Source organism: Ursus arctos, unplaced genomic scaffold (assembly GCF_023065955.2).
Source record: "Ursus arctos isolate Adak ecotype North America unplaced genomic scaffold, UrsArc2.0 scaffold_20, whole genome shotgun sequence".
Taxonomy (NCBI): Eukaryota; Metazoa; Chordata; class Mammalia; order Carnivora; family Ursidae; genus Ursus; species Ursus arctos.
In genome coordinates, this window is record NW_026622875.1 from 8942730 (window position 1) to 8962470 (window position 19741).

The following is a 19741-nucleotide window of genomic DNA, read 5'->3' on the forward strand; positions in this document are numbered from 1 at the left end:
GTGCCCTGGAGCAGGGCCACCTTGTGAGCTCTCTCAGCTCCTTCCTAGAAACAGACAAGATATAATAGGTTCCCAAGTACATTTTTAGAGTTTTAAAGTGTATAAAGACTATCCCAAATGTGTATTATCTTTTGTATAGCGATTGAAACTTTAAAAGGTAAGGAAACTGAGAATGGGAAACTCTTCTGTAAAACCTCTGAGAAGAGACTGACTCTGATCTGTAGCCTGTAAAGTGAGCCAATTTCCTAAATAGACAAATCTTTTAGAACTTCTCAATGCCTTGCTTTCCAGAAGGTTCTGTTCTCATTAAGAAATGAGGGACAGTAGAATGTTCTATACAAAACTAACAGTAAGCAACAACATCCAAAGGTAATGAATATTTGTAAGAATGTGTTTTAGTGAAAATAATAGAAACCATCCCACTGTGTGGCAACGTGGACTTCATCTGTTCTGTGTGTTTGCAAAATAATTGTCACCACAGACTTTTACCTTCCCAAAGGCAGCAATCACCACAGACACTACCCACATGATTTCAATAAGGCTGCCTGCTTTTGTTTAAGTACTTTTTTCTTCATTCTAAGAAAGTATTTCCAAAGAAAAGGGTAACCACATTATGTTTTATTATGATTTTTGGAATGATTTTGCAGATGTGAAAAAGAGAAAGGGCAAGCTGCCCCAGTTCTGTTGGCTTCCTAGATCTCAAAGGCTTATGGTCTGGCTCCTCACTTGAGAGTTTGCTTAGGGAGACGGCCAAGAGTTTCCCCAGCCTCAGCTCTGGGAAACCTCAGCTTCTTCCAAGAGGGATGGTGGCCTGGAGCACCTCTCCAGAGAGCTCGTGCCAGCCGTGATGAGGTGGGGCCTTGTGACAACGAACACTGCCATCGGGGTCCGGGACCCTACCCTGACCAGACCTGTGTGCTGGGTCAGAGAGCCCCTGAACTTACTTCCCCTGTCCTCTGTGGGAAAACATTACTAACCCTCACTTTAGTTTCATAACACCTTTCAGGGGACCAGTCTCTGAGTGTTCTTCAAAGGAAAAAAAAAAGGTTGAAAACCAAGAGCGGAATGATTGCTTGTTATTGTAACTAGGAGCGTTCCTTCAGCCTCAATACGTACCACACACATAAGGAATGGTTGTTTTATTTATCACTTACAGAGCTCCATTTTTTTTTTTTAAAGATTTTATTTATTTATTTGACAGAGACAGCCAGCGAGAGAGGGAACACAAGCAGGGGGAGTGGGAGAGAAAGAAGCAGGCTCATAGCGGAGGAGCCTGATGTGGGGCTCGATCCCATAACGCCGGGATCACGCCCTGAGCCGAAGGCAGACGCTTAACCGCTGTGCCACCCAGGCGCCCCAGAGCTCCATTTTCAAAACCTTGTTGTGTGGAGTGCATTTGTACTCTTACAATCGAATTACAAGTGTGTGTGTGTGTGTGTGTGTGTGTGTGCGTGCGTGTGTGTGCATTTACACACACGCACACACAACATATTGAGAGACAGACTTCTAAAAGTAACAAACATCAAACATTCATTTATTGAGTCATTCTCCCTTCACTCAACACTATAAATCTCGTTGCTTTAATCCTTGGAAAACATAAGCAGGCTAGGATTTATAAAAAGTAGACGCATAGTATTTATACTGCTTTTCCTCATACCAAAGGAAACAAAAGTGTTTTGGGAAATAAATAGCTTTAACTGCTTTGCAAGTGGGAAAATGTTAGCACAGAGAGGAGATGAGCCTTAATTAAAATATAAATATGGAAGTGAACCAGTGTTTTTTGTACGAAGATTGGTGGTGGGTGTGGCTGTGTGCGACAGTACAGCCAGCTTGATGACTGGGCAGTCATCCATGAGTCAAAAGCTGATTTTTCTTCCAACCCTATTATACTGCTTGCCCCATTGCTGCAGTGATTTGGTCACGTGTTGATGTTTTGTTCTAACTAAATGGAGGAGGGCAGGGATGGGCTTCTCATTCATCTTGACATCACCAGGTCCTGACACAGCACTCACAGAGGAGGGGCTCCATCAGTATGACCGTGAGGGAGGAATTTGAGCAACCAGGGCTCCACAGGGTAAAAAATAGATCTCTTCAGTGTTTCAGATTGAGCACAGACACCCCCTCCTTATTCCAGGACAACTGTGTGGATAGCCCTGTGTGACTCCACAGTGCTTGTGGATTCCACACTGTTTCATAATTCACCCCTTCACCATCTAACAAGTCCCTAAGTTACTCCTTGAAGTGGGGGACTGTCCCCTTCTTCCCTGTATCCTCAGCACTCAACACAGAGCCCAGTACTCAGTAAATCTTTGCCAAAGAAAAGATGAGCTTTTCTTCACAGATCAGGGGGCTATTGCTTTTATACATTAAGTCACAGAATTCTCTAAATTTTCTTAAAGCCTGTTTCTTTGCCATCTCCCAATGCTGTGACCATTTTACAGGTAATGCTGGGGGTAGGAGTGGTCTGTGGGACTGGCCCTGAAGCCTCCGGTTGGCTGTTCCTTAATAACGGATTGAAACTCGGGCAGTAACTATAAAGCCATGGACAGAATAAGTCACATTTCTTCTCTGGACTTTGTCTTGGAGTAAGCATCCAGATCACTGACTATTATAATTCAAACTTCAAAATCTTTGGCTCAAAAGAGCAGCGCAATCTTTGATAGTGAGGTTGAAATCTCTAGGTAAACCGCTGAAGCTAAAAAATTTCCTTCTGAAATTACACCGTGATGAGCAATACTTTTAGTTTCTTAATGAACACCTGGAGTACTCGAACTGCCACTCTTCCCCCACCTTGATTCACCTCAGTTTGCATGTTCCTATTTTCATTTGACAGAGGGGTACATATTTTTACGAGTTTTCTATAAGGCATTTTGCTAGCAACAGGAAAGAGCTGCCTATAAATTTTATTGCACTTTTCATTTCTATTTAAAATGTCTATTTAAAAGCTACACATCTGGTCTGTTGATCAGACTTTGTTGATCTTCCGTTATGGCTCATTGCACTCTTTCAGCAAACATTTATTGAGTGCCTGTCATGTGCCAGGCTCTGTGATGAGTTACCGGAGTTTCACCGTCTACCCTAGAGATACTCACAAATCACCGTCTGGTAGCTTGAGGAGTGTTTTATAGTTGGGGTGCCTCCCTCAATGACTGCCTCAGAAGCCATGTTTGTACTTCTCCTTATGGAAAAATGCCCCTAACAATGGTACATGACAGGAGCTGGTCATAGCACTTTACCTTCTGGGCCACTGTCATTGGTCTAACAAGTTGGCACATGACCCAAGCTGGGCCAGTCTTCTCTGGACTGAAGTCATAAGGAAAGATAGCTGTCTGTTCTCTCACATTACGTGTCTGTAAGGATGTAACTGCAAACACCAGTTTTCCTGCTCCTGGCCTCACGGAGAGGACCTGTTTGCAGAAGATGACGCCCACATGCAGACAGAAATAGAGGAGATGGCGAGTCCGGACAATGTATAAGTCTGTGGTTGGAGTCAACCCTGAGATCATCCCCATTCCATCCTTCCCAGCGAGTATTTAAATGTTCCCCTTCTTTGATTAAATTAGTTGAATTAAATTCTATCACTTGCAATGAGAGAATTCTTAGACTCTGTAAGAAGTGTTAATGGGATAATAAAGGAAGATGCAGATAATTCAGTTTTATAAAGTGAGGACAGGCTTCATAGAGATGAAGATAACCAAGCTTTGTCTTGAGAGAGAAGGAGGACTCCCATCACAAGATGAATAAAAGGGCATTTCTGGGAGGCAAAGGAGAGTTCAGTGCTTTTGGAGGAACAATACAGTGGTATAACGTGGGGAGAGACGAGAACAGAAAAGTGAGCACAACTTAGATCCCAAGGGTATTTCCTTGAATGTTTTTCTGTGGGGTTTGGGTTTTGTCCTATAAACAATGACTGGGAAGTGAGTAACAGATTTTAAGCAGGGTTACGATCTGGTCAGATTAGTCTTACAGAAAGATAATTGGTCCCACTGATGGGTAGTTGACAAAAGGGGAAAAAATGAGAGAGTGCGGACAGGAGGTTGGTGCAGCAAAATAGGGAAGAAATGATGGTCTGAACAGGGGCTGTGCAGGGGATGGGCCACAGAGAGTCAGGAGGTGGCCTGGAGGAGTGGGGGCCCCACTAGACAAGAGTGAGGGAGGAGAGGAGACAGTCTGACATAACCCTTGGCTTCTGACTGCGATGGCCAGATGGAGGGTGGAGGCACGGGTAACCAAGAAGGAAGGGTAGGTTCTGGGGGGTGATGCTAGATTCCACTAGGTCTGACTAATGCCCACGGGAGATGTCTAACAGACACGTGAAGAAGTAGTAGCGTACAGCTCAGCAGTGAAAACAGAGGTGGTGACAAAAGATTGAGAAGTCACTGTTAGAGCGGCGGACACATGCAGCCTCCCAGAAGACCCCCAGGTTGTGTTACTTTCTAAAAGACCCCTAGATAGGTATTTTTTACACTGCTTTAGTTTATCTTTCAAATACAAGTTTAATATTTACAACAGTATGAAATGTCAGTGTCTATTTTATTGGTATAACTTAGAATAGCTAATGTGAAGCACCAGCCATTCTATTTGGGGTGGGAAGAGGCAAAAGCTACTAACTTATTTATCTATTTGCCTAGCTCTCTATCTTTATTTTTTTTGCTTCAGTTACTCTATTCAAGTGTTTTTTTTTTAAGCAATTTTATTTTATTTTTTATTTTAAGTTGGCTCCATGCCCAATGTGGGGCTTGAACTCACGACCTTGAGACCAAGAGCTGCATGCTGTACTAACTGAGCCAGCCAGGCGCCCCTCAAGTGGCATTTCTAAGTGCACATGTATTAGTATGGGAAACACTCAGGCTAATGATTTAGGAAGGCTTGAGAGTCTGTGGAGCTCTAAAGAAGCTGCTTTGTAATCATGAAGAGGTCTTTCACCTGTTGAGAGCCCTTCATATTTCTTGTTAAGGATGTTTCAGTAGATGTTGACTTTATCAAAGTCAACAATAGAAATATTTTTCTCAGTTGCTTTTGGACTTAGCCACCTTCAAATATTTTGTATCTCATTTTATTATTATTTTTTTACTTTCTCCTTTTGTTAATGCATTTATGAAAGTTTTTTGTTTGTTTGTTTTTAGCCATTTGTGAGCTTTTTCCAAACAATGATGGAGGTCAGCCAATCTTACACTCCAAATACCGTACCGCTACTTCTTCCTCCATTAGAAACCTGGGTTTGTAGGGAGACAAAAATGTCTGCGGGAGGTAAACAGAGCCAGGAAACCTGGGTTCTAGTATAAACTCTATTATGAGTTTGTGCTCTTGGATTATTATCTGACCTCTTTGTGCTCAGTTTCTACATCTGGAAAGGTTAACTCTCGTATAGAGATAGTCTGAGAACCAGTACTCAGCATATGTGGAAGTACTTTGAGTTTTTAAAAACATTTCTGAAGGGGCACCTGGGTGGCTCAGTCAGTTCAGTACTTGCCTTTAGCTCTCCTGCCTTCAGCTCAGGTCGCGATGCCAGAGTCCTAGGATCGAGCCCTGCATCGGGCTCCCTGCTCAGTGGGGAGTCTGCTTCTCCTTCTCCCTCTGTGCACACTCTCTTTCTCTCTCTCTTGCTCTCTCTCTCTTGCCCTCTCTCAAATAAATAGTCTTAAAAAAAAAAGTCTCTGAAAGAATGTGAGGCAACACGCTTAGCTACAACTGAGTAAGCGTCATCCGTATCCCTTTATCTTTGTGTGGATTAAAGGAGATGAATAAAAATGCTTAGCCTAATGCTTGGCACACAGTAGGTGCTTAGTAAAATCACAATGTTCAATCCTTCCCTTTCTCCTTCACTCTTTTTGCCTTTCTCCTTTCATACCTTCTTCCCTAAGATGCTTTTAGTTTTTCCTTGCTAACTTACTTAAACTTGATTCAGAACAATGTGCAATTTTCAGAAGCAAAACCACAATTAATATTCTAGGATAATTATATTTTGTGATAATGCCAAGCTAGAAATAGGCATGTCACCATGTTTTAGGAGATATTTATATTATATTATTTTAGAGAACAAACTAGCTAAAAGTCAACTGTAACAAGCAGAAAGAGTGGGAGACCTAGAGCCTTGAAACGGTTCTGATTAGCAAAGCACACAGTCGTCCCCTCAAGTTGATGACAGGGTTGTGGTTCGGGCCTAACTTGGGCTGTCCTCCTGCTAACTTGGTGCTGATGAAAGCAAGAGGCTGTGTCAGACTGCTGCTTCTTAGGGGCCTCTGCCGTGTCTGAATTTTAAAAATGCCAATATTCTCTCTCTCTCTTGACATTACCATTTGTGATTCTAGTGTTGTTACACATTGTCTCAAGTTTTTAAAAACAGACATGTTGTTAATGAGGGATGTTCGGAGTACTCTCCAGTGAATTAATCATCAAGATGTTCTGAATGGAAGTACTTTTATGGCAGTGATGTCAAGTATCTTTATGCTTCAGAGAAGAATTTAAACTGTAAGACTCAGTGGCTATTTGATCTCTGTGAAAACACCAGCCTTCAGCTGGTGACAGAGGCTTGCCTGGCTTCGTATCTGCTTCCCAAACGCTCCCTCTTACCCTCAACCTCCACACAGTAAACAACATCAATCCGCCTCAAGCCCTACTCAGCTACAATTGGTTTGCCCCAACTGTTTTGTCAAGAAAAGTAAAAATAGATCCTCTTATAAAGAAAAGGGATTTTACATTTCATCAATTTCCAAGGGGCAATGAAATGCCTTCTTTAATGTAAGAATAAATAACAGTGTTGGGATTTGAGCCCTATAAACCTAACCAGGGCATTGGGCATTTCCTCCCCGTCCCCAGAGGAGGAGAATTTTCTGTGCTGACAGATTATGAATGCCCGACTGATGCCTGGCCAGGAGCAGAGGCCTCCTGGGGCTTAAGGGAGCCCATCTGAGGACACTGGCCTGGCCAGGGCCACGCTCTGCCTGAGGCAGGAAGCCACAGGCTGCTGCAGAGCTGTTCTGTTCAATCTTCTTCCGTCCCTCTCTCCCATCCCGACTTTTTTCTAGAAGTGGGGGAAAATACCTTTAGTGAAGCCCTAGAGCTTTCAGGCACTCCATTTCCATATTTTCCGGAGATGATTCCACAGGCAAGTGGAGACCATGTCATTGCTCCGACTCCTACAGAAGAAAAAAACGGAATAAGCTGCTTGTGCAAACGGAGATCAAAAGTGCGGGAGTGTTTAAAACAGGACTTGGTTAGTTACAGGAAAACAGCTAGTCAGATAAGTGTTCCTATACAAATATATACATTTATTTATTTTAAAAAGATTTTGTTTACTTATTTACTTATTTATTTGAGAGAGCGCCAGAGCATGAGCAGGGGGGAGGGGCAGAGCGAAAGGGAGAAGCAGACTCCCCGCTGAGCAAGGGACTCAATCCCAGGACCTTGGGATCATGACCTGAGCCAAAGGCAGACACTTAACCGACTGAGCCACCCAGGTGCCCCTAAAATTTATTTATAGGTTGTGCTTCATTTTTATAGACCAGTTGAACATGTACTGTAGGTTATAGGGAACGGGCCTTGTTTTCAAGCCAAACAAGCCTAAAAACATGGTGCACTCATAATTTGCTGATGTCCAAACTGGATGTTTCTTTTTACACTCCGCCACAAACACTGACTCGCACGGGCGAATGCTTCAGTGCTGCCCTCGTGCACCGAGCGCCTGTACAGAGCCTGGTCCTTAGCAGCACAGTGCCTGCCGCAGGGCGCACACAGAGCCAGCGCCAGCAACTACAAGGACCGTCACTGCTGCTGACTTTCTTTATTCTTTGTTTTCCTCACCTAGCATTTTCCTGCTCTATTTCCTAGAAACCTCAATTTTTTAGGAAGAAAGTTTTCTCTGGACACTATTTGGATACATCAGGCAGAAAATGTGGCTTATTCATGTTTTTTCGATGTCCAAAATTCTTCTGTATATGTTACATACATAAGAATATATTATATATATATTCCTTTCCTTTCTTTGAAATTATTACATCTACCTCCCCATGTCTAACATAGTTCCAGGCAAAGAGTAGAAGATACAGATGTATAGATCCATAATTGTTTTGGGAAAGGCAGTTATAATCTACCCAAAGATGCATGCTTTTGTTAGAGAAGAACCTTATGGAAAAAATGAGTTTATTCATTGTTTCTGCCCTTCTTTCTATATGCACTTTTTTGAACACCTTCTGAGTACAGCTTATACACCAGTCACGATTTACAACTGCTTGGATTTCATCGGTAATATCCTACAGACGACCCGGCAGGCACGTTTGATTCTCCTGCAGTCTCTGAAATGGATAGTTCTCACACTCTCTATGTTAATTCGAAACATTAAGGAAAGCATTTCCGTAACACTTTTTTCCAGATCGCTGATACTCCTATTGTTAAAAATAATCAGTAAATTTGATTGTGAAGATTACCTATTTTATGGTAGAGCTCTGGTAGCTGAACCTCCACTTTCTCTCTCTGAAAAAGATGGTATTCCGCTTGCTCACAGACCGGTGGGATCATATTGAACTGCCTTGCTACGGAATAGGCTTCCTAGGGAGAAATAAGATTGCAACTGAATGTATACTCATGAGAAATAAGGCTGCTCTGTGATTCGTATGCATGAGAAAACCGCGTTGTAATGAAATCAGTACAAACCAAGAAACACGTAGGATGCCAAAGAATAAGCCAAGTTGTGACCATCACTGTCACCAAGAGCAATATCAAATGTGGGAAATCCTTATTATTCTTTGGGATTTAGTCAATGTGGGATTCATCACAGTCCATGACAATACCCATAATTTCAGTTCCTAAAGAAATAAAACTCAGACTAACATAGAAAAATGATGTGTCATTAGCATGTTATAAACAGTATAGTTATTTAATATAGTTTTTAAAAAAGGAAGCCAGACTATTTTGTTCATCTGTCTCATTAGCTGGGAAATTCATTGTATCCTCTTGCCACTGAAGAACATGCTAGAATATGATTCCTGCTAGAGATCTGCACCTTCCTTCCCTGTTGTATTCTGAGCTGATGAGCTCCAGCCCCCATATCCGTCTCCGGAATGACAGAATTCATTGTAGCATTCTAGTGTCATGGTGATTGTTAGGAAAGTTTGCAAAAGGTCTTGTAATTGACACATAGTATTTGAAAAACAGTAATAAAGGATTTAGTGGCCATTTGAAAATAGGAATGAAATTACCATGATCTCCATAGCACTCCACCGTGACGTCCCCCAGTACATCGCCATTCCTTGGTTTATCACATGTGTCATGGCTCGAACAATTTCTGTGGAAGGGCCAAACAGCATTTCATTAGTTTCTCTACTTTTCAGAGTTACATGATCTTTGGTTGTTTTTTTTTTTTTCCCTGCCCAAAGCTTAGAAGTTTAATGCAGTCATTTGTTTTATTAATATAATTACGTTGACATTGGTGACAACGTAATAGTCTAACATGAAATATTGATGGTTTAGAGGCTGCTGGTTCTTTTGGGTAAACTGACTTTCCATTTTCAGTTTGCAGCACTACTACTAAATGATATTAAAGACATAATGACCACGTTAAGTTCTGCCTTTACTTGCATTCCTTCACGGTTGCTGCCCTGTAAAAGAACATAGGACTGACCTTCCTCAAAGCCACTTACTAAAGTGAGAAGTAAGAGGAAGCATTTATTTTGACTTTGTAGAATGTAAGGTCACTGAGGCTAGAAGGCCCGTCTTCGTGTGTTAGATTTGCAGAGCCGGGCCTCACACAGGCTGGCTGTGTAACAGAGATGACTCAACAATATGTTTAGCAGAAAGATAAACATATTAAATGCTGCACAAACAGCTGAGCCCCAGTGGCTCCAGCCCACAATGGCACACCCTGTCCTTGACCACTTCGAACTACACTTTATTCTGAGACATCCATGTAACGCCCTTCACCAGGGCCTGCTTTATAGCCCCATGGAGTTTGCTCATCAGCTTCCTTCAGCTTGACATCACATTGCCTAAACTGGAGAATGAATCCTTTCCACGGAGAGCTGGAGTTGAGCTGATCTCCTTGGCACCAGCTAGGTGTGATACAAAACCAGAGAGCATGGAGAGCCTCAAGTTCAGTGGCGTGCAAAGTCAAAGGCATGGCTGGGTTTCTTCCACAAAGCAGGTCAAACACCCAGGATGCCAGGTCATTTGACATTTTCAAGGGGTTGCAGGCCTCAGACTTCTCTGTGTCCTACTAACCCCTGTCCTTCAGAAAAATCAAATCCTTGTCTCAAAGCTGAGTTGAGGTGGATGTATTCTTACTTTATTTCTCACGAGCAAGCACTATCTAAATTGGTAGGGGACAGGATATAGAGTGAGACAGCCAGGGTTAGGGACCTGGCTTCCTTGCTTGTTTGGCTTTTAAATTGCCCTTGGTTTCTTAGTTTGGAAGATGGGAATGCTTTTACTCACCATTGTCTACTCAACAGAGGTAGAATCTGGCTTATAAGAAAAATATTTTTCTTTCTTGGAGAAACTCCCAAATATCAAGTTATTACTCAGCAACTAACGACAAGTTCCTTTCACCTTTATAAAGCAAATGAGATACAGAAAAGTTCTACGAAACAGTTTCCTTTTATCATCAACTGGAAATGAGCGCCTATGGTGAACATTTCTGGAAGTAGAAAGCCATTATTTAAACCTCTTCCCAGAAGCATTCGCTCTGTCTGCACCCCTCTATGGTTGCACCAGCCCCCTTCCCTTCACACCCTGTCTCATTCGGAGCTGAGGGTCATTTCCATCAGCAGTATGTATTGTCTGCAGCGCTAGGTGCTGGATATATTGTGGTGACTCAAACATGTCGGTAAACACTGGTGAGCTTAACAGAATAAACTGAACCCAAGGTGCCCCTGTCTCTTCTGTAATCAGTAAGATGAGCACAGAACAGTGTAGTGGATGGGTGGCACCGAGGCTTCGACGAGAACGGTTAAGACAAAGTTGTGGTTGTGGCTCTTTCTGTATCTTCATTCACTTACTCAACACACATGTGTTAAAAACCCAGTATTTGCCAGGGACTATGCCATTGCTGGGTTCATCCGTCAGCAAAACAAATACAGAGCTCCTGGACTCGGAGCTGAGAGTTGAGAGCGGGAGATGGGGATGTACGCAAGGAAGTAATTACAAAATGCGAAGTGTGAAGAAAGCAAATAGGGGTCTGAGATAAGGAGTGAGGTCAAGGAAGGCCTCCCTGAGGAGTAAAGTTTAGGCATCAGGAATGTAAAAGGAGCCAGCCATGGGAAGAACAAGGAAAGAGCATTCATTCTAGGCAGGTGGGACAGCATGTGCAGGACGGAGCTTAGTGAGTTCTAGCAACCAGAAGGCAGCCATTGTGGTAGGAGCTTAAGGAAGGAAGGAGCACGGGGGTAGAAGATGCAGTTGGCAGAGGGCAAACCACGTTGTTCGTATGTTAGTCAAAGTTTAGTGGGAAGGCAAGAGGATGTAGCTCACATTTTAGAACACGCTTTCTGACTTGGCCGTAGGGAATCAGCTGTGAGGGGGAGGACTGGAGGGAGCACTTCGATCTTTAGGAGGGAATTGCAGTATTCCAGGCGGGAGATGAGGGTGGTGGTAGTAAAGACAGACACGGATGGATTCAAAATAGATTTTGGTAGAATCCACCAGGCTTGAGGATGGACTGAATGTAGCAAATGAGAGAAAGGAAGGAATCAAGACGACCTCCCAGATTATCTGGCCATTTACAGGGATGAGGAAGACTGAGGGAGCAACATGTTTCGGGAGAAGAATCCAGAGTTCCTCTTTGGATGTGTGACGAATGGAGACACCTGTGAGCTACAAAGGGGGAGGTGTCGAGTAGAAATCAGTGGACGAATGACATGGTCAGCAACCCGGGCTGGAGGTGACGTATTTATCACTGATCAGTCTGTTAGTTGTCTTCAAATTCACAGCAGCAGATGAGACTATGTAGGGGAGTCTGCGGCGGACACAGAAGAGTTTCTACAAGCCAGCCCAAGAGTCAGGGCGAGCACACGGCTGGGCTCCGGTTCAGCAGCAGCCAGAGAGCAGGAAGGAAGCCAGGTCAGGGGGTGTTGCAGAATCAAGAGCAGGCAGTGCCGGAGAAGGAGCTGTGCCACAGAGCGGGACACTCAGCGCTCAGATCAGAGGGTACCACGCAGCGTGCTGGCTGTGGCGCACTACGGAGGCCCTTGCAGCCCATGACAAGAGCCGTTTCGGGGTCAGCGGTGCCGTGGGACCACAGCCAGGCGGGAGCAGATGGAAGAAAGGGGTGGGGGTGGGCGGGCTTTAGACACAGTCTGAGTAGACTTTTCCCAAGTTTGGAAGTGAATGGAGCAGAGAAATGGCGGAGTAGCGGAAGGCGTACTTAGGGCCAAAGGAGAGTTTTATTTTAAAGATGGGAGACATAAAAATAGCCTGTATGCCATCAGGAGTGACTCAAAAAGAGGGAGTTGGTGATGATCCCGGCTGGGGGCTGGGGCAGGAGAGGGAGCCTTGATGGGGGGGGGGGGGCGGTGCAGAGGACACTGCATCCAGATGGCAGAACTCTGAAAGGTGTGGCGAACTCATCGTGGGAAGACGTGGGAGCCCCCATGGGAGGAATTCGATTCTTAACAAGCTATCAAGTGAAGAAGAGATGGATGCGAGAAGGACAAGGTGAGAATGAATGGTTCTGAATATGGACGAGCCTATGCGAGACCTTCCTATGCCCCAGATACTTTAGCTGGTGGTAATTTCTTGTTCCCTGGTTGGTTGTGCTTCCCTGAAGAGAAGGGTTTGGCGGAATGAAGAAAAAAAACTCTAGTAGTTCTTATCCTTGGAGGAGGCAGCAGCACTGAATGCAGGGGAAAATGGTGGGAGAACCGAGAGGCCGCAGCTGGAGATTCATGTGGCCAAGATTAAAAGTTAATGAATGTTAAATTTGTTGCTGTTGTTTTTTAACATCAAAGAAAAAACCCCCAAGTTGTTTAGCTATGGAGCAGGACATTGCCATCTGATGGTTGTGGGCTTTTACACGATTCTACTATTTAAGGACACAAGAGGGCAGCATTGTTGAAAGAAAAAAAAATCAACGGAGCCGAGCCCGTTTTAGGCCTGTCTCCTGGAAATGCATTTCTAAAGCATCCTTGTCAGAGCATCGATTCCAGGTGGGAAAAGGATGTCAGGAAGGTTATTATGTGCATTGCACGCACCTGCCTTTGGGAAAAGACATGCAGACAAACGTGATTAAATCCGGCAACCCAGGACTGAACGTGACTCCCTCTGCTTTTCCAGGAAGACTTAGCATTCGTGGTTCTCAACTGGGACTGCACATTGAAACACCTGGGAGCTTTAAAAACTATGCTATCTGACCTCCACTGAAGTTCTGTTATAGCAGAATCTCTAGGGCTGAGGCCCCATCATCAGTACTTTAAAAACACATTCCAGACTATTCTAGAGCGCAGCCAGAGTTTGGAACTACTGCGCTTGTCTCTACCAATTGTCCTAAAGTATGACCCCTGGAGCAGCAGCATCAGCAGCACCTGGAAGCTTGTTAGAAATGCAAATTCTAGGTCTTACTCTAGACCTATTGAATTACAAATTCGGGAGGGGGCAGCAGTCTGTGTTTTAAGCAGAATTAACAAGAATTTCCGGTGTGTTTTGAGAACCACTGCTTTATACCATTCCCAAGTAAGCCACTGCAGGCTGAATAAAGTTCCTCCCACATTTCCTCTTCTGCTCTTTCATCTAAATGCTTCATGCATTTAACCTTTAATTATTTGCTTTAGTACATACGCAGACAGTCACTATGGCCTGCATGGATACATGCCCGCACGCACACATAGGTGTGCATGCTTTGGTATGATCTGAAATCACCGGAGGAGTTTGATGAAAGGCAGAGGTCCAGATCCTGGTCTACTTCAATGAGCCTAGGCTTTTGTGTTATTTTCAAGAGCTCTAAAATCCCAAAGTTTGAAAAAACACTATCTGAACTATTGAAAAACTTCATTAAATCTTCTTTGTGCCCTCCTTTCCAGGTTGAAATAATCATTATTCTGTGACCCACAGGCCACAGGATGCTCTCTCTTATTCCCTGTATCCTTAGCCCACAGCTGGCTGTCTAGAAATGCTTCAAGTCAATTTCGTTCCTGCGAGCATTCCATTTCCTCATTTGTAAAGTGAGGACGATATTGATCCCAGGGAATTCTTCAAAGCTGGACATGCGATAATGTGTGTACATCAATTTGTGAATCTTAAAACTAACGCAAACTGAGTAAGAAGTAAGCAGGATGTGGCCCTGGTTGTTTCTTCTCAAATAGGCTCAGTTTCTAACATTGTAGTTACAAAAAAGAAGAGAAGTTGACATTCTTCTTTCAGTAATGTAGGTCATCTTTGTTTTCAAATATGTGTTTTGTGCTAAAGGACTTAATAAAACTGTTTATCTTGAGTGCAAAAAATGTGTTGATAAACCTGTTTAGTTTTTTAATTGGCCCTCATACAAAAAAGATCGTTGCTGACATTAAACCGTTGTTCATGGGAAATGTTCCTTTGAGCTTTGAAAGTTGTAAGCAAATAGTTACACTGCATGAACAATAAACCAGAAGAACGTCAGATAAAAATAAGCAGAAATTGGTGTTTTGATTAAATAAAATGGACTCAATCTGGCCACAGTGACACAGAATGATAAAAACGAAAGAAACCTTAGAGATAATCCCGTGTAGGTTCCTCTTGCTCTAGATGAGGAAAGAGGCTACAAGTTCATTGTTTTAAGGTATAATTAAAAGCCTCCATACTATTAACAATTATAAATATTTCAAATATGTTTCCAAAATGCTAAGAGTGAAATACACTAATCATTGCACTCTATGATGGAATTATATGTAATTTTGTTCTCTTGTTTTCCAAGTTTCCTGGAAATTCCTGTAAATGTGTTATCATACTTTTATAATATAAAAAAGAAAGAAAATTCCCTATCACGTAAAGGTGCCACTTTAAAACACAAATATTTACAGATTACTTCACAAATATTTTTAACCAAATGAAATTGCCATTTTTAGCGTTCAGAAATGGTTGACTGCGGACCACGTCATTCACATGGTTCAGCCTAACTGCTAGCAGATCCTTTCTTTTTTCAGAGAGGACCGTGGTGGAGGTTGAGGCACTGGTAAAATGTAGGGACTTGGTTTCCTCCAAGGAGTTACAGACACGAAGAAAAAAATGGGTCTAAACCTGGGCACAATTTCCCCTCCAAACCAGCTGTTTGTTTATTTAACTTCCATCATTTATTTGCTTATTTAACTTCAGAAACGTGGTGGTGGGTTTATAGTGGTGCCTCTTTGCGGCTTAGAGGTTGCTGCTTGCTTTATCCATCCTTCGTCCTGTGGAGAATCCTCTCTCAGCACTCAGCTGAGTGTCCGCAGACAGAGAACTCTCCTTTTTCACAGGAATGGAAATCACCCCTATAAATGGAGCATGTCGCGTTCAGCCTTAAAGCTTTGCTGAGTGTCTGGGGAAAGCCTGACTCCCTCTGCCTCAAAGAGCACACACCAGGATTTGGGAGGCCTTAGTTTTTGTCCCACTGCTGTCACCACTTTGGGAGCACCCCTCGACCTTGTTGGATCTCAGTTTCTTCCACACAGGTGGGCAGATCGATGTTACTGGAGCACATAGGTACTCTTTCTAAAAACCGTTTCGGTGGAAAATATCCTAACCTGCCTTTTTTGGTGAAGAGGCTGAGGCTCGGAGTCACTTGGGCAAGTTCCCTTCAGATAGTCTATAAAGCCACTTTTAGCCTTGAAATTCTGGAAGGCTGTGTATATTGTGCGCTGTGGGAGAAGGTGGGCATTTACGGACTCCCACTGTGCATTTGTGAACGTGAACTGCCTTGCGTGCGGTTATACCCGTCCGTTTGCACTTAACACCTGGTCACCCTAGTTCATGATGTATATGAATGACTCGGGAAGTGTAAGCTCTTTTTGCTTCCTTGAAGAAAGACCTTAAGTGTGATGACTCTCCGAAAAAAAAAAAGCCAAAAAAAGGGATTGTGTCTGCCTCTGACCTGCCGAAGCTCAGAGAAAAAGTGGCCTTCGCAAGATCGTTTACAAAGAATAAGCTTTCTGGATCAAGACATAGGCCAAAATGATCAGAACAGACTAGAGTCGAGAGACTAGGAAGCAATACATGGACTGAGTCAAGTCGGTAAAACCTTTCAAATTAAACCTCATTCAAAATTCTGACCCCAGAATGGAGCTGTAGGTCTCCAAGGACAGCGCATTGTCCTCGCCGTGCGACTACCCTGTCCCAAAGGGCACGTGGTCCTCAACCTCTCTGCTTTGCCACACACGGTATTTTCTGGACCCTAGACACTTTGAACTGAGCCTCTGAGATTGCCCAGATGTGATTTCTGATCCTGATTCTGAAATGGGACACTTTCCGTCTCTCTTTGACCTGAAGTCCAAAGGCCCGAAACAAAAACAGTAGTTGGTAAATACCCCTGAGTTCCAGAGTAAGTCACTGGGCCACCTCTGCAGGACTGGTACAAAGGCTTGGCCACCTTCAGCCTTACGCCGACCTTGAAAGAATAAATGCGTAGAGTTGGAGGTTGAGAGATCATTTAATTGGATTTGCGTTCTGTGGCATTTCCCTACCTCCCTCTGTGATGCCTCCCTCCCCCTCCACCTTTCACCTCATCTCAAACAGAATAAAACTCCAGAACCAAAAACCCCGTTTTGCAGAACATGCAAATAAGAGCACCTTCCTGAAGTAAGCGCCTGAAATTCCTGGGACTTTTCCGGAACACACAGACACTGCTGTTCTGGGAACTCTGCTCATTCCTTATCAGCTCCCCCTATAGAGGGGGGAGGCTATGTGATGCTGTATACTTTTATTTCTTCCTCCTCCAGACACGTGCTCTTTCACCCCAGCAAGAGAGCAACTGTTCATTTTACACCTCGATAAGAATGGCCAAGCGACTTGCCTAAGGCAATGACATAACTTTCTTATCTTTCAGTAGAGCACTCTCATTCTTTCCCTGTAACTCTCTCACCACCACCTCCAGTCTTCCCACTATTGCCTGCTGGTCCTCTCCAAGAAATAATGATGTAGAATACGGAGCAGAAAATCACACCTCTTCGTTAAATATAATCTAAATGTGGCCCCATTATTTCCTACTAAAACCAGGTGATCCCAAACTATCAGCTTGTACTATCTCTATTTGGTTAATACTAAATGGTAGTAAAGAGATGATTTCTGTCCTGATGAAAAGGAGGTAGCATCTATGATGAGTATAGAGTATAGTGCTGTTTTTTCCCAAAGGTTTTTTATTTTTTATTATTTTATTATATTTTTTAAAGATTTTTTTTTGTTTGGGGGGGAGGGGCAAAGGGAGAAGGGAGAGACAATCTCAAGCAAACTCCGCACTGAGCATGGAGCCCAGTTCAGGGCCCGATCCCACCCCCAAGATCATGACCTGAGCCAAAATCAGGAGTTGGATGCCTAACCAACTGAGCCGCCCAGGTGCCCCATTGTTGTTCCTATATATTTCTATAGGATTTGTGAACAGTGGAGTGAATGCTGATTCACTTAAAAATATTCAAAATGAGAGTAAATAAACCCATTGCCTTAAATTTTGTTTGGAGCAAGGCAACAAATAAACAGATTTAAACAAATAAATCTAAGTGAACTGAAATTCCAGGGTTGTGCAAATTTCCTGGATACCTAACTTATATCTTCATCTGTGAAGCTAAAAGTTATACCATCAGTGGATTATAGGAAATTGGTCCGGTAAGGTAGCATCCTGGGGTTTCCTTTGACAATGTCACCAGCCAGTCCTTAAAAAGGGAGTTTTTGTAGTTTGAACATGGGTCTTCTCCAGATATGGGATATCTCTCTGATACAAACGAAGACATTAAAAGTAGAGAAAAGATTTTCTTCCTTCTGCCAAAACTTTTAAAGTTTTGTTCTTGTCAATTAAGCCCCACCAATTTTATCACAGAACATGGCTGTCTCAGTCTGTTCAGGTTGCTATAACAAAAATAAACATAAACATACCATAGGTGGCTTAAACAACATTCATTTCTCACAGTCTGAGCCTGAGAAGGACAGGATCAAGGCTCTGGCAGATTCAGTGTCGGCTGAGATCTCACTTCCTGGTCTGTAGACAGGCATCTTTTTGCTGTGTCCTCACAGGTGTGAGGGAGATTGCTAGGGTCTCTTTTATAAGGGCACTAATCCCATGTATAAGGACTTCACCCTCAAGACCTAATTACCTACCAAAGGCCCTACCTCCTAATACCATCACACTAGGAATTTGGTTTCAACATACGACTTTTAGGGTGACACAACCTTAGTTTATAGCCAAGTCCAAGATAATTTTGGTTTAGAAAATTCTCGAAGCAAGTGTTACCAGCTGTTCATCACCACCATAGATGACATACCTATGCACCCTGATTTTGAATAAGTTGTGTTTTTTTCCCCAGTGAATATAACAGGATGATTTACAAAATGTATGCAGAAGTAAATAAAAAAATTAACCTGCCATTTAGATTTGATAGAACCAACTTATTCTAATTTTGAAATAGCTAAGGGAAACCTTTCTTATATATCGGGAACAATTATGGTAGAAGGTAATTCTGCTGTAGGACGATAAAACCTAATCAAGCAACACATAGAAAGATAAGGTAGATGTTACAGAGACCCCTCATTTAACCATAATACATACAAGATCTAAAGAATGATTATCTTAGTATTTTATAATCCTTTTGAGGTTTAGGTTGCAGTTTTTCTTACTGAGAAGTGAGGATATATCTAGCATCTTGGTATATCAGTTAGGTTTGGGTTTTTGTTTTTATAAAGTTACTAAAAACTCAATGTAAGTTCTTAAATTGTAAAAGAGATTTATTGGCTCCTGTCACTGCGAGTATAGAGGTCATGTATCTTCAGAACTGATTGTTCCAACAAGTCACTGAGGGCCAACTTTTTTCTAACTCTACTATCCCCATGCTGGTTTCCGCTGTGGCATTAAGGTGGCTCTCAGTAGCAGCCAGGGCCATGTGCTTCCTCGTCCACGCTCAGCAGGACTCTTTCGCCTCAGCATTCTGACTCCTGAGATTCACTCTGGTTAAGCTGCTTGGGTCGCATGAACCAGTGATTCTGGCCAAGGGTAAAAAAGGGACTACGTGGTTTAACATGACCCAGAGCCCACACTGGAACTGAGGACCAGCAAGGGGAGAGGAAGTGGCTTTTCTATGGGTCACTTGGTGGTGTGGGGGCAGGGTCATCACCCACATGAAAACCTGGGTATCTGAGAAGAGAACCATGACTGCTCAGCAGACAACCCACAATTTTCACTGTGCTCGGACCGAGTCTCGTTGGGCACAACAACAGAGGGACAGGAAGAAGGCTAACTCTGCTGAGTACTTACAATGCACTGGGCTCCGTCCCAGGTGTGTTACCAGCATTACTGCATTTAAGCTCTTCTGCAGCCCTATGAGGTGGAATTACACATTTCTATTTTATAGTTGAAGAAATTGAGGCTCAGAAAGATGAAAAACTTGGTGGAGCCAGGTTTGCACTTTTTCTCCAAAGCCAGCTTCACCCACAGATCCTCATATTCACACAAAGTGAAGTGCCCCCTTCCCTTTGTCCCCCTCCATGTTTATGTACGTCATGCCTGTCCTTCTGGCTTCGCTATTGCTCATAGAGGTTAACAATTGTATCCACCCAGGAAGAAAGCCTTTAGTCATGTCGAAAGCAAATTGTCAAAGCATTCACT

General features: G+C 43.2%; 1 protein-coding gene across 7 annotated transcripts in view; it reads right to left on the reverse strand.

Moving 5' to 3' along the window:
* KCNAB1 (potassium voltage-gated channel subfamily A regulatory beta subunit 1) overlaps positions 1–19741 on the reverse strand; it is a 362204-nt gene that overhangs the window by 12173 nt on the left and 330290 nt on the right. For all 7 annotated transcript variants that reach the window (XM_057316034.1, XM_048216301.2, XM_026497343.4 and 4 more), the window contains 3 exons: positions 9198–9283; positions 8427–8547; positions 7045–7139 (listed from right to left, as the gene is read on the reverse strand). In XM_057316034.1, the coding sequence (XP_057172017.1) occupies positions 7045–7139; positions 8427–8547; positions 9198–9283 (302 nt within the window). The remainder of the gene's footprint in view (positions 1–7044; positions 7140–8426; positions 8548–9197; positions 9284–19741) is intronic.